The sequence below is a fragment of the Leucoraja erinacea genome, chromosome 8 (genome assembly GCF_028641065.1).
Source record: "Leucoraja erinacea ecotype New England chromosome 8, Leri_hhj_1, whole genome shotgun sequence".
Classification (NCBI taxonomy): domain Eukaryota; kingdom Metazoa; phylum Chordata; class Chondrichthyes; order Rajiformes; family Rajidae; genus Leucoraja; species Leucoraja erinaceus.
In genome coordinates, this window is record NC_073384.1 from 40931869 (window position 1) to 40945474 (window position 13606).

Genomic DNA, 13606 nt, shown 5'->3' on the forward strand with positions numbered 1-13606 from the left:
TAAATTATCAACTGTCCCCAGTGTGTAGGATAGTGTTAGTGTACGGGTTGATTGCTGGTTGGCGCGTACTCAGTGGGCTGAAGGGCCTGTTTCCACTGTATAGTTCTAAAGTCTAAAACATACAAGTCGGTAACTTGCAATAACCACAGTATTACATTTCCAATGCAAAGAATTATCGACTGGGTTCTGATTTTTCTCTTTCTTAACATTTATATCTAGCACAAAATAAACCCCCAATTGAATTATTACATGATAAAATCAGTTGCCAGGATTACAATTTGCCTGATGAGCATTTTGAACATTTTGATGTTGTTCAGACTTCCAGCATCTGCAGTATTTTGCTCTGATGTTTGATTTTAAGTGGTGTATTTCTTGCCTTTTCGCTCATCGTGTCTTATGTGCTTTATCATGTATCTGTACACTATGGATGGCTCGATTGTAATCATGTATTGTCTTTCCGCTGACTGGTTAGCACGCAACAATAGCTTTTCTAAACTAAACTAAATCATTATGCCCCTGTCCCACTTAGGAAACCTGAACGGAAACCTCTGTTGACTTTGCGCCCCACCCAAGGTTTCCGTGCAGTTCCCGGAGGTTGCAGGTGGTTGCCGGAGGTTGCAGTTAGTGGAAGCAGGTAGGGAGACTGACAAAAACCTCTGGGAACCGCACGGAAACCTTGGGTGGTGAGCAAAGTCTCCAGAGGTTTCCGTTCACGTTTCCTAAGTGGGACAGGGGCATGAGATTCCATAAAGATGCCTTTTGGTCAGGTTTATTCTGGCATCCAATGTTCTGCAAGTTACCTGCAAGCTGGAGCGAGTGAGGATGTCTGGATTATACACATAAGAATCATGGATCATGCTTCAACCTCCACCCATCTCCCCTCACTGTGTCAATAATTGTAACCACAACAATTGAACAATTGGGCAGCACCTTCACTCAGAATGTACTCTCCCCTTGTAATCCTTCGAGGCATTAGACCTGAGGGAAGTGACCTATTCAGCATCCGTGTGTTGCCAACCATTAGGTAATATGGTATTGCCCTTGCTCTCAGCTTTACATCCAGCACATTAGGTTGTGTTAAAATCAATAAGCTTCCACCAGTAAAAGGAGTGCACACAGTGATGATGGGAGCTTCTGCACCAAACATCCAGCTATTGAACACTACAAACAATAACTAAACTCTTAACTACACACTGTTTTGGTTGCATTAGGGGCTTTGAGCTTTTGGTTTGGTTTGCATTCATATTGTTTTTATTTATTTATTGAAGTTATTTTTTGCTTTGTTTTATGTTATCTATTGAGTACTGTGTTAACAGGTCTGGTGTGCTGCTGTAAGTATTGTTCTGTTTTGATACCTACCACAGCTAAACACTGTAGACTTTAGAGATACAACGCAGAAACAGACACTTTCACCCTCTGAGTGCGCTGACCAACGATCGCCCATGCACTAACACTATCCTACACACAAGGGACAATTAAGCCAATTAACCGACAAATCTGTGCATCATTGGAGTGTGGGAGGTAACTGGAACACTCGTAGAAAACATACTATCGCAGGGTTTAAGAAGCATTTAGACAAGTACATGAATAGGATGGATTTAGAGGGATATGGGCCAAACACAGACAGTGTAGATGGAATATGTTAGTCGGTTTGGGCAAGGAAGGCCAAAGGGCCTGTTTCCATGCTAAAACCCATGCGGTCACAGGGAGAATGAACACATTCCATACAGACAGTGCACACAGTCAGAATCAAACCCAAGTCTCTGGCACTGTAAGACCCCAACTCCACCGCTGTGCCACAGTGCCACCCCGAAAAATTTTGTTCTATTATGTTATTTATTGAATGGTGTTCGCACAGACGGAAACTCATTACATTGCAGGAGGTTGTCTTCTCCTTCTTCTTCCATATGGCGTGCATAGCCTAAAGTTGTAGGACAACTTGTTCTATTTGATCTTATTTGATTGTGCACGCCGGGTTGATTGCATTTGTTGAAACAGGGCAGACCACGTGAAGGTTGCAATCTTCCACCCCATTGCCGGAGGTGAACAAATAGTTAACTATCCTGAGCTCTTTCAGGCCCACAGTCAGTTCAGTTGCTGCTTGAGGGAGTTGCCATGAATACTAAGGCCTGTGAGTCTTGCTATATTGTATGATGAAGGAGAGTGAAGCTGAGAAAGTTTGGGGTGGGTGGACAATGCAACGGCACAGTTGGTCTATGAATCGGAATGATTCAATATCCTAGAAAGCATTTATCAGGATGCATCACAGAATGGTTTGGGAATAGCTCCATCCAAGACCGCAAGAAACTACAGAGAATTGTGGACGCAGCCCAGATCATCATACAAACCAACCTCTATTCCATTGATTCCATTTACATCTCACGCTGCCTCAGCAAGGCCACCAGCATAATTAAAGATGAGTTGCACCCAAGCCACTCCCTCTTCTCCCCTCTCCCATCAGGCAAGAGGTATAGTACTTTGAAAACGCACACCTCCAGATTCAGGGACAGTTTCTCCCCAACTGTTATCAGGCAACTGAACCATCCTACCAACACCTAGAAAGCAAACCTGAGCTACCATCCACCTGATTGGACTTTATCTTGCACTTTATCTTGCAGGTGTACAGTGTAGCTCGATTGTAATCGTGTATTGTCTTTCTGCTGACTGGCTAGCATGCAACAAAAGCTTTTCACTGTACCTCGGTACATGTGACACTAAACTAACATCGTGAAGAGGATGTATGCTGTTGTCTCTGGAAGGTTTAAACTGATTTGTTGGGGGAATAGGACACAAAATAAATGTGAAGTTGATTTGGAAATGTTCAGCTGTTTCTGAGCCTATCACAGTCAATTTTTAGTTTAGTTTATTGTCAAGTGTACCGGGGGTAGAGTGAAAAGCTTTTACTGCGTGCAAGCCAGTGAAAGGAAAGACAATACATGATCACCTTTAAGCCATCCACAGTGTAGCATAGTTAAACTCAGAAATGCTGCTGTTGGAGTAGAGATTTAAGAATGTATTGATTATAAAGCTTGATTGCAGATCCACTTCTGTAACCAGGGACAAAAAGTTACCTGCCCTGGGTGCCATCTTGGATCTGCTCTAGAACAGAGCAGTCATGTGCTGTTAATCCAACAAAATATACTGACACTTCTCTTCTCCTTTCAGGATAACAGTATTAATCTCCTCTTCTACCTGGTGACATATTATCTGCGGAATTTTGATCAGGTACGTTTGCAATACTTGTGAAATTTTTGGTCATTATTGCATCTTCAAGCTTAGAGTTAAGTGCTTTACATAAACCCTCGTTATAACAGACCATATGGGGGGGAGGGGGGGGAATGGTGTCCGTCGATACTGATTATCCACTGTAACCAAGTAAGGAATTTGTTCCAACCACCTAGCGGTCACTCTGTGAAAATTCAAGTTGTTTTCAAATACAAAGTTCTTTTTAAGGGCTAGAAATGTATTTTTGTTACTGCCAACTAAAAATACTAAAGGCTGTTTGTTACATTGATTAATAGAGTTAAGTGTGGATCGGGGCCATGCCCTCCGCAGTGTAACTAGCAACCTGTGTTCTTAAGAGACTGATGTGATCGAAATCCATTATGATGAGGTCTGGAACAACAAGAGTTTGCTGTATTAGCTTTGTTATCATGTAATCATATTGAAGGGATGTAGGTTAAAAAAATCCAACTATCTTCTCTCAGGATGCAGGTACAGAACAAAGTGTTTTCCCTTTGCCAGAACCACAGGACTTGTTTCTAGCTTCACAGATGAAGTTTGAGGACTTTGAGAAGGACCTCCGCAAACTCAAGAAGGACTTGAAAGGTAAGTGTGTACAAAACTACAAGGATTAGTTTGGGAAAATGGACAGAATCTTTGGCCAACAATAAGGGAATCGAGAACCGGAGGTCATTGGCTTAAGGTGAAGGGGGGAATATTTAACAGGAACCTGAAGGGAAAGTTATTTATACAAAGGGTAGTGGGTATATGGGACCGAGCTGCCAGAGGTAGTAGAGGAGGTGGGTACTATCACAACATTTCAACATTCAGAGAGGTACATGGATAGGTGAGGTCTGGAGTGATGTGCGTCAAATGCAGAAAGGTGGGACTAGTATAGATGAGGCGTGTTGGTCGTCATGGACAAAGTGGGCCAAAGGGCGTGTTCTGTGTTGGATGACTCTTTAGGGACCACAGGGCAGGGTTGAACTGGTCAACCACTTATATCCCACTGCCAACCTCCACACCTGACAGAAGTAAATGAGGGAAATAGACCTTCCAAGGTGTATAATTGGTGGAGAATGTAACAGCGATCAATGTGGTAAAGGCTTTCTTTCCTCATCAATGTAATTTTCAGCAAATTGTGGGGAAGGGTGCAATTTTCGTAGTTCAGTCCCAAATGATTATTCAAAGTTGAGCGAGATATTTCAATGGAACATGTTGGTCGGCATGGGCAAGTAGGGCTGAAGGGCCTGTTTCCACACTATATGACTCTATGACTATGGCATGGGAATTAAGGGTTCTGGACATTGAGCAGGAAGATGGATTTAAGGCAATGATCGTAAGTTTTCAGAGCATACCTCAGCGTGAGCCTACAGGCTCTAGATACAGGTTTGTTAGGTAATTTGCTTTGGTAAAATTGTAAAAATAGTCCCTTGTGTATTGGATAGTGCCAGTGTATGGGGTGATCGCTGGTCAGTGCAGAATTGGTGAGCCTGTTTCCACGCTGTATCTAGTCTAAAGTACCACAAAACATATTAAGAATGAACATATTTCATATTTCAGACTAGTGAAAGAGTAGCTTCTTGTATCAGGACAGCTCATTACTGACTCATTACAAGCCCCATGGGAAAATACTTTCAACTTTCTAAGAATGACTTGAGTTAAAACGTTCCCCTCTGAACCTGCACTGCTTAAATGCTGGAAATGGTTTAAGTGGATAGTGCCGTTGTCAAATCTGTGTCAATTTGTGATTGGCATATCATGTTTTTAGAGCTACTGTACTTGGAACAAAGAGGAACAAAGATCATTCATGTATCATTGTTGCAAGATTGTTGTTGTTTTAATTAGTTGCCTTGATAGGATTTAAGCAACCTGCGTAACATACAAAGGAGGGATTGTGACATGAGGGCCTGGGCTATAGGCACGCTACGACTTTATTCCTTGAGCGCAGGAAGATGTATCTAAAAAGAGGTGTATAAAATCATGTGGTGGACAGATAAGGTGAATGCACAGTCTTTTGCCCAGAGTAGGGGAATCAAAAACGAGGACCCACTGTATGTTCAAGGGCTTAAAGGCGATTAAATAGGAATCTGAGAGGCAGCCTATTGACTCGGAGGATGATGGGTATGTGAAATGAGCTGCCGGAGGAGGGACTTGAGGCAGATATGATAACTATTACATATTACAACTTTAGCTTTAAAGATACAGCATGGAAACGGGCCCTACAGCCCACCGAGTCTGCATCAACCAGTGATCACCCTTTACACTAACATACACACACTAGGGAAAATTTTATAACTTACCAAAGCCAATTAACCTACAAATCTTTATGTCTTTGGAGTGTGGGAGGAAACTAGAACACCCGGGGATGTCCCACCATAGTCAAGATCGAACCCGGGTGTCTGCCGCTGTTAGGCAGCAACTCTACCGCTGTGCCATTATGCCATTCTGCCACTGTAGAACTATACTATTCCATTGAAACAACATTGTGATAGGTACATGGGTTGGAAAAGTGTAAGGGGATCTGTGTCAAATGGGATGTGCTCAGATCTTGGTTCACATGGGTGAGTTGGGCCGAAGGGCCTGTCTCCGTGCTGTATGACTGTGAAAAGAAAAATACTGAGGCAGCAGTTACGCATCCTTCAATTGCACAATCCCAAGAAGATTTTGCAGAGATGCCTGACCCAAAAGTGTATCTATAGGATAAGGAGTATACATTTGGCAGCCTATAAAGGAGCAAGAAACGGACTTCCACTAGATGTTTTCACAGGGATGTTTCCACTAGTGGGAGAGTCTAGGACCTGAGACCACAGCCTCAGAATAAAAGGAGAAGGCGTTGAGAGGAAAAGATAGATTAGTCATGATTGAATGGCAGAGTAGACTTAATGAGCCGAATGGCCCAATTCTCCTCCTGGAACTTATGAACTATGAATTTATGCACCAACTGAGATGAGCTCTCAGTCACTGTTGCACCTCCACATTTCCTGGCTTTGTGGAAGGCCGATCTTGGCGCTTCTTTGAGGCAAGCGGCATGTAGTTTGTGTAGCAACCTGATCTGCTTTTGATCTCCCACAGCTGTCAGCAGCCTTCCTCAAAGGCAGACATAGCAAATGATGGCTATTGCTCTGGCTTCATTCCGCACTGGAACTTCCAACATTCAGCACATGACTTAAATCAACTCAAACCTGCAGAGAGATGTTTTTAGATCGCCAATCTTTGAAGAGTGCCAACAAGGGCTTTCAGAGATTTAGTCTCTTGTAAATCCAACAAGCTTTGAGCTCCCCCAGCTCTTCCTATTTCAAAAGAAAGTTGGGAATTACAAGGAGAAGGCATTAGCTCTTCCAAAAAACATTGTGAAATGAATTCCATTTAAATTGTAGCTAACAATCTCGTGATATAGATCAAATGCATGGAGCTGTCGGAATAGAACATATACTGAGGGGTCACATTTTGTCTTCAGTGAGTTTACGCTGAAAATCTACGTTATTAAAAATATAGATTGTGTACAATTTGATTGCATGGAAACAGGCCTTTCGTCCCACTGAGTCCTTGCAGATCATCGATCACCCGTTACACCAGTTCGATATTATCTCGCATTCACATCCGCTCTTTGCACACTGGCGGGCAATTTAGAGGCCAATTAACCGATAAACCGGCACGTCTTTGGGATGTGGGAAGAAAAGGGGGCAACCGGAGATAACCCACACGGTCACTGGGAAAATGTGCAAACTCGTCACAGACAGCACCCGAGGTCAGGATCGAACCCGGGCCCTGATACTGTGAGGCAGCAGCTGCACCAGCTTGAACCCAAATTATTGAAACCGTATTTCATTTTAACTATTCAATTTGTGCATTAGGTTTTGTGCGGAGTTTGTACGTTCTCCCCGTGCCCTGCGTGGGTTTTCTCCGGGCGCTCCAGTTTCCATCCACACTCCAAACACCTACAGGTTTGTAGGCTAATTGGCTTGGTAAAATTGTAAATTGTCCCGAGTGTGTGTAGGGTAATATAAGTGTGCAGGGATTGCTGGCCGGTGCAGACTCGGTGGGTCGAAGGGCCAGTTTCCACCTGTATCTCCAAAATAAAAAAAATTAAATTCAAATTCAAAGAAAGATTTGAGACTAATATGCAGTCTGAATGGTAGTGACTAGAATTTCTTAGGTGGCCCACTGCCTTTAATGAGCAACGTTAATTTGTGTATCGACCTATCTGTGGGTGTTACTTTTGTTTCTAATGTCTGACGCTGGTGGGTGGGATATAGAGGATGGCACCAGTCTACAAAACTTCAATCGATATTGTGATTGGGATTTTTGCCTTCCTGGTGTGAGGTGTCATCAGGGACCTTCTGTTGCAACTGAGAGAGGATGACTGCAAGTTAGTTTGCATTTAGTTCAGTTTATTCTCACATGTACCGAGACACAGTGAAAAGCTTTTGATGTGTGCTAACCGGTCAGCAGAAAGACAATACATGATGACAATCGAGCCGTCCACAGTGTACAGATATATGATAAAGGGAATAACGGGAATAATGTTTAGTGCACAACAAAGTCCAGTAAAGTCCAATCAAAGATACTCCGAGGGTCTCCAATGAGATGGATATGGTCCCTCAGGCCTCCATTAGCTCCCACCACACCGCCATTGGCTCCCATTCTTCCCCCCCACCCACAAGCTGCCATTGGCTCCTGTACATTAGTCACCTCGATCCCTTAATCAGGAGCCATCTCACTTAGATTTCTTTACCTCTCTACCTCTCCTTGCAGAAAATCACCAAGAACATTGCTTTGCAGGCACTTTGTCTTGCTTGCAACATCTCGTTGAGAGTGGTGTTAATGGTGACAAGTGCTTCAGAGAACAATGGTTTAAGGTGAAGGGGAAATGATTTAATAGGAATCTGAGGGGTAACTTTTTCACACAAAGGATGGTGGATGGAATAAGCTGCCAGAGGAAGTTGTTGAGGCTGGGACTATCCCAACATTTAAAAAGCTGATGGACAGGTAGATGGAAAGGACAGGTCTGGAGGGATATGGACCAAATGCTGGCAGGTGGCATTAGTGTAGTTGGGACATGTTGACCGGTGTGGGCAAGTTGGGCTGAAGGGCCTGTTTTCACATTGTATTACTCTCTGACTCATTGTAGCTGCATATAGTGCTGTTAATGCGATATTGTTAAGTTTGCGTTATTGCTACAGGTATGCTTTTGGCTGCATTAGAGCCATTTATTTTACGAGGACGTTGCCAGGACTCAAAGGCCTGACCTTCACGGGGCAGTTGAGCAGGCTAGAGCTCTACTCCTTGGAGCGCAGTAGGATGAAGGGTGACCTTATAGAAATGTACAAAATACTGAGAGGAATAGATCGAGGAAATAAAAAACAGACAGTTCCTTTCCCAAAGTAGCGGGATCGAGAACCAGAGGAGATAGTTTTAAGCTGAGGGGGAAAGATTTAATAGGAACCTGAGGGGTAACACAAACAGTGGTGGGTGTATGGAAAGAGCTGTCGGGTAAGGTAGTTGAGGCACGTACGATCGCAATGTTTAATAAACATTTAGACGGGTACGTGGATTGGATAAGTTTAGTGGGATATGGGTCAAATGCAGGCAGGTAGGACCAGCGTAGGTGGAACGTTGGTCAGTGTTGGTAATTCGGGCTCTATTATCTTTACTATTGTTTATTATCCTTACTATTGTTTATTGAAAGAAGTTCTTCTAACGAGAAGCAAGCATTTATTCTTTAAAAGTTGTACAAGTCCCTGTTGGAATATTAATGGAGATATTGATCCAAGGATTTGGAGTCCTGTTCCTCATTTAGATAAATGACTGCAAACTGAGCAAACAGACTGCAAGGACTGTCTGCCTGTCGCCTTCTCTCCGTTAAGCAAACGTCTGTGGCTAAATGTTTTCTGTTGTCTAACTAGACACTCTTGGTTGAGATTTGCTCTAAGAGCAACTTCGAACTAGACAGCTGTCGGCAGGTGACATTGGGGCAGAGTCGAATACTCCCACATTGAAGTCCATGTGACTGAGTGAGGTTGTTTGCCACAGATTCCAGCCAACTATTGTCTGCTACATATGTAGAAATGAACTGCAGATGCTGGTGTGCACCTAAGACAGACACAAAGTGCTGGGGTAACTCAGCGTGTTGGGCAGCATCTCTGGCGCAAAAGGATGGGTGATGTTTCGGGTCGGGACCCTTCTTCAGATTGAAAGTAGAGGGGAAAGTAGAGTGCTCCCTTCTACTTTCAGTCTGAAGAAGGGTCCCTGGAAACATCACCCATCCTTTTTCTCCAGAGGTGCTGCCTGACCCGCTGAGTTACCCCAGCACTTTGTGTCAACCATCCGCTACATCTTGATTTGCACTGTGCCACATTGTAAATTCATGAACTCTGTTTAATCCCACAAGAAACTAAATAAACGCAACATAATTTTGTTTTTAAAGCAAATGATCCAGAACAAAAATTCATTTTAAAATGCAAAACACAACTACAGTGCTGTTTCTCTGTTATTTTTCTAAATTTACTCTGGTCTTGTGGCTCTGCCAAGTATTGGGTCGGAAACTGGAGTTAGGAAAAGGCCAGAACAAATTAGGGCAGGTAAAAGTTGACCAAGGAAGGGTGGAGCCCATATGTCTCATTGTTGGCTGGGGAAGAGGTGATATCGAAGGTATACAAGGATGCGAACAGTGGAACTAGTAGGACAACAAGGGTGGGGGATGAATGGAATAGAAGAGTTACTTGAAATAAGAGAAATCAACGTTCATACAGTTGGGTTTAATATTCCTTTGTTATAAATCATAACCTGAGTAAAACCCTTGAGTCATTTTAATAATGAGGCCTGATTTATTTCCCCTCTTCTAGCTCTTTGAACCTTCCTGGATTTAAGTCTGCAGCCATAAACAACCATGCCCCACACACAAGACCAAAACACTTTTCTACTTTACATCTCCTTTAAACTAAAGCTAGACACCAAATGCTTGAGTAACTCAGCAGATCAGGCAACATGTTTCTCTGGAGAAATGGAATAGTGACATTTTGGATCAGTGCCCTTCTGAATTTTGAGTCTGAAGAAGGGTTCTGACCCAAAATGTCATCTATTCCTTTTCTCCAGAGATGCTGCCTGACCCACTGGATTACTCCAGTATGTTGTGTCTATCTTTGGTATAAATCAACATCTGCAGTTTCTTCGTACACATCTCCTTTAAACTGTTCTCCAATGACTTCATCTATAGAACTGATGCGTTGCAATGTTGAGAACTATATTCTGCACTCTGTATCTTTCCCTTTGCTCTATCTATTGTACTCATAAGTTCATAACTTCCAAGAGCAGAATTAGGCGTTTCGGCCCATCAAGTCTACTCCACCATTCAATCATGGCTGATCAATCTTTCCCCCTCAATCCCATTCTCCTGCCTTTGTCCCACAACCCCTGGCAGCCTTACTAATCAAGAATCTGTCAATCTCCACCTTAAAATTCCATTGACCTGGCCTTCACTGACGTCTGTGGCAATGAATTCCACACATTCAATGCTGTCTTAAGTCTGAATTGATTGTACTTACAAGTGGTGTATCTGATCTGTTTGGATAGCATGCAAAATGGACCTCGGTCCATGTGACAACAATGATGGCTCGGTGGCAAAACGGTAGTGTTGCTGCCTTACAGCACTTGCTATACCAGAGACCCGGGTTCGATCTGTACCGAGTTTCTATGTTCTCCCCGCGACCGTGTGGGTTTTTTCCCAGATCTTCGGTTTCCCCCCACATTCCAAAGACATACAGGTGTGTAGGTAAATTGGCTTGGTAGATGTAAAAATTGTCCCTAGTGTGTATAGGATAGTGTTAGTGTGGGGATCGCTGGTCGGTGTGGACCTGTGTGGGACGAAGGGCCTGTTTCTGCGCTGTTTCTCTAAACTAAACTAAACTAAACTAAACTAAACTAAACTAAAATAAACTTAAATCAAAACCCACGATCGAACCTTAGGTCCTCTTTGTTTTTCCCAATGTCAATCTTTTGCTTCATCTAGTACCTGGGAGGTAACTTAGGATTTTCTATTGGATATTCATTGGATGTTGATGCCCTTGAACCCAGAGGTAACAGTTCTCTGGCTTTTGATTCTTCATGATGGTAGCAGAGCAAATGGATGATCCTAAAGGCAAATATAGAAATGTCCCAAGGTACACAAAATTGCTGGAGAAACTCAGCGGGTGCAGCAGCATCTATGGAGCGAAGGAAATAAGCGACGTTTCGGGCCGAAACCCTTCTTCAGACTCTAGAAATAAGTCCCTGTTGTCAGAATAATTGACGCTAGTTAACGGTGGTGACTTTCAAATAGCTTTCTTTTAAAAGCTGAATTTATCTAATTTCAAATGGACTCTCTGACCATTTACATTGTCAAGTTTATGACTTTATTCCTTGGAGCACAGGACGATATAAGGTGACGTTATAAGATAAGAGGTGGTCTTATAGATATGTCATCATGACAGGAATATATGGGGTAAATGCAGTCTTTTACATAGAGGAATCAAGAACAGGAGGATATAGGTTTAAAGTGAGGGGGATGGGGGAAGATTTCATAGGAATCTGAGGGGCAACTTTTTTTTTTATACAAAGGGTGTATTTGTGTATGGAAGACGCTACACAATATACAGCTTGTATACGGAACAAGCTGCTTGAGTCATAGTCATGCAGCGTGTAAACTGACCCTTTGGCCCAACTTGCCCATCCCGACCAAGATGCCACATTTGCACTAGTCCCTCCTGCCCACATTTGGTCCTATCAATGTACCTGTCTAACTGTTTTTTAAATGTTGTGATAATACCTGCCTGTTCCATACACCTAGGAGGAGGTAGTTGATGCAGGTACTATCAGTCCCATTTGCAGGAATTAATTGAAAAGTGACAGGTATGTCTATCTTTGATGGCTGAAATCAGGCGTTCCTCATCAGATCGTGAGGAAGTGCCCCGACCCCCAACTTTACTGTTCACATTCACCAGAGATGTTGCCTGATCCACTGAGTTTCTCAAGCATTGGCTTTTTGGTAAACCATCATCTGCAGTTCCTTTGCTTCTCCGAACTAATTAAACAAATGGCTCTCATTCATAAGTTTCATGTTACAAACTAATCAGGATGCATGATTTTCATTTTGGATGGCAACAATTTCTACTTGATGATCAAATGAAATGGTTTTGCATAAAGAGCTGAATACTGTAATGTAATGCCTGTGACACGGGCTAATGAAGCTATCAGATCATCGCTGGCAAGCAAATCCAGAAACACATTCTCAAGGTATATTCTCAATTGTGTTTGTTGTGTGAAGCTAAAACTAATAATTTAGAGATATTTAGTTTATGTAGATAACCATATAACCATTACAGCACGGAAACAGGCCATCTCGACCCTTCTAGTCCGTGCCGAACAGATGTTTAGTTCTGGGATACAGAATGGAAATCGGGCCTTTGGCCCACTGGCCAACAATCACCCCATATACTGGTTCTATCCTACTACCTAGGGACAATTTACAGAAGCCTATTAACCTACTATCCTGCACGTCTTTGGAATGTGAGAGGAAACTGGAGCACCCAGTGAAAACCCATGCGGTCACAGGAAGAACGTGCAAATTCTGTGCAGACAGCACCCGTAGTCAGTTTCAAACCCAAGTCTCTGGTGCCGTGAGGCCGCAACTCTGCCGCTGCACCCCTGTGTCGCCCCTGAAATTATGTTACATTTCACTCCTTTTCCCCCAGGGCCCCAAATATCGTCTCTTTAGGTTAGTTTTAAAATGAAACAAAGATTCTCTCTAAATGTGTCTTCCATTTCAAAGTATGAAGCAACATGCAAGACTCGAAACATGGAGTTAATAGATGTTTGAAGGTTTTATTTTTCCACTTTTCTCTTGTCGCAGTTTGTGAGACAGAAATGGAAAAAGTCTGTCGCCTTTCACCAGAAGAACATCTACAGCCTTTTAAAGATAAAATGGAAGAATTCATTAATCAAGGTAAATGGAGTAAGAGTTCAGACCTTTTTATAAATAAAAGACTAGGTAAGTGATATTATGTATTTTAACCATGACAATATTTGTTTTGGCATGAGGCATTGCCAAGGAGTATAATTAATCAGTGTCACAACTACATTACAAACGTATAGGCAGCTTGACAAGAGGTTCTTGGGATGCTGCAACAAAAATATTGATATCTGAACCTTAAATTGCTTTCAATATACTAAAAATAAGCACGTTATTAGCTTGCTTCAACAATGAGGCTAGAAAGAAGTTAAAACCTTATGTGGGCTGATTAATCATGAGAACACTGTTTATCAATGATCCCTGACGGCGGTTTGGGAACAGACTTTTCTTTTTCCCTCCTCCCTGTTTATCTCCGACAAAGACACTGAATTCCTT

The 13606-nt window shown here is 42.7% G+C and overlaps 1 protein-coding gene across 1 annotated transcript in view; it reads left to right on the plus strand.

Annotated features, from left to right (window-relative positions):
- The window catches only part of fmn2b (formin 2b), a 359438-nt gene that overhangs the window by 211930 nt on the left and 133902 nt on the right, over window positions 1–13606 (plus strand). Inside the window, 3 exon segments of the mRNA XM_055639562.1 lie at window positions 3166–3225; window positions 3708–3828; window positions 13112–13204. Of these exon segments, the coding sequence (XP_055495537.1) occupies window positions 3166–3225; window positions 3708–3828; window positions 13112–13204 (274 nt within the window).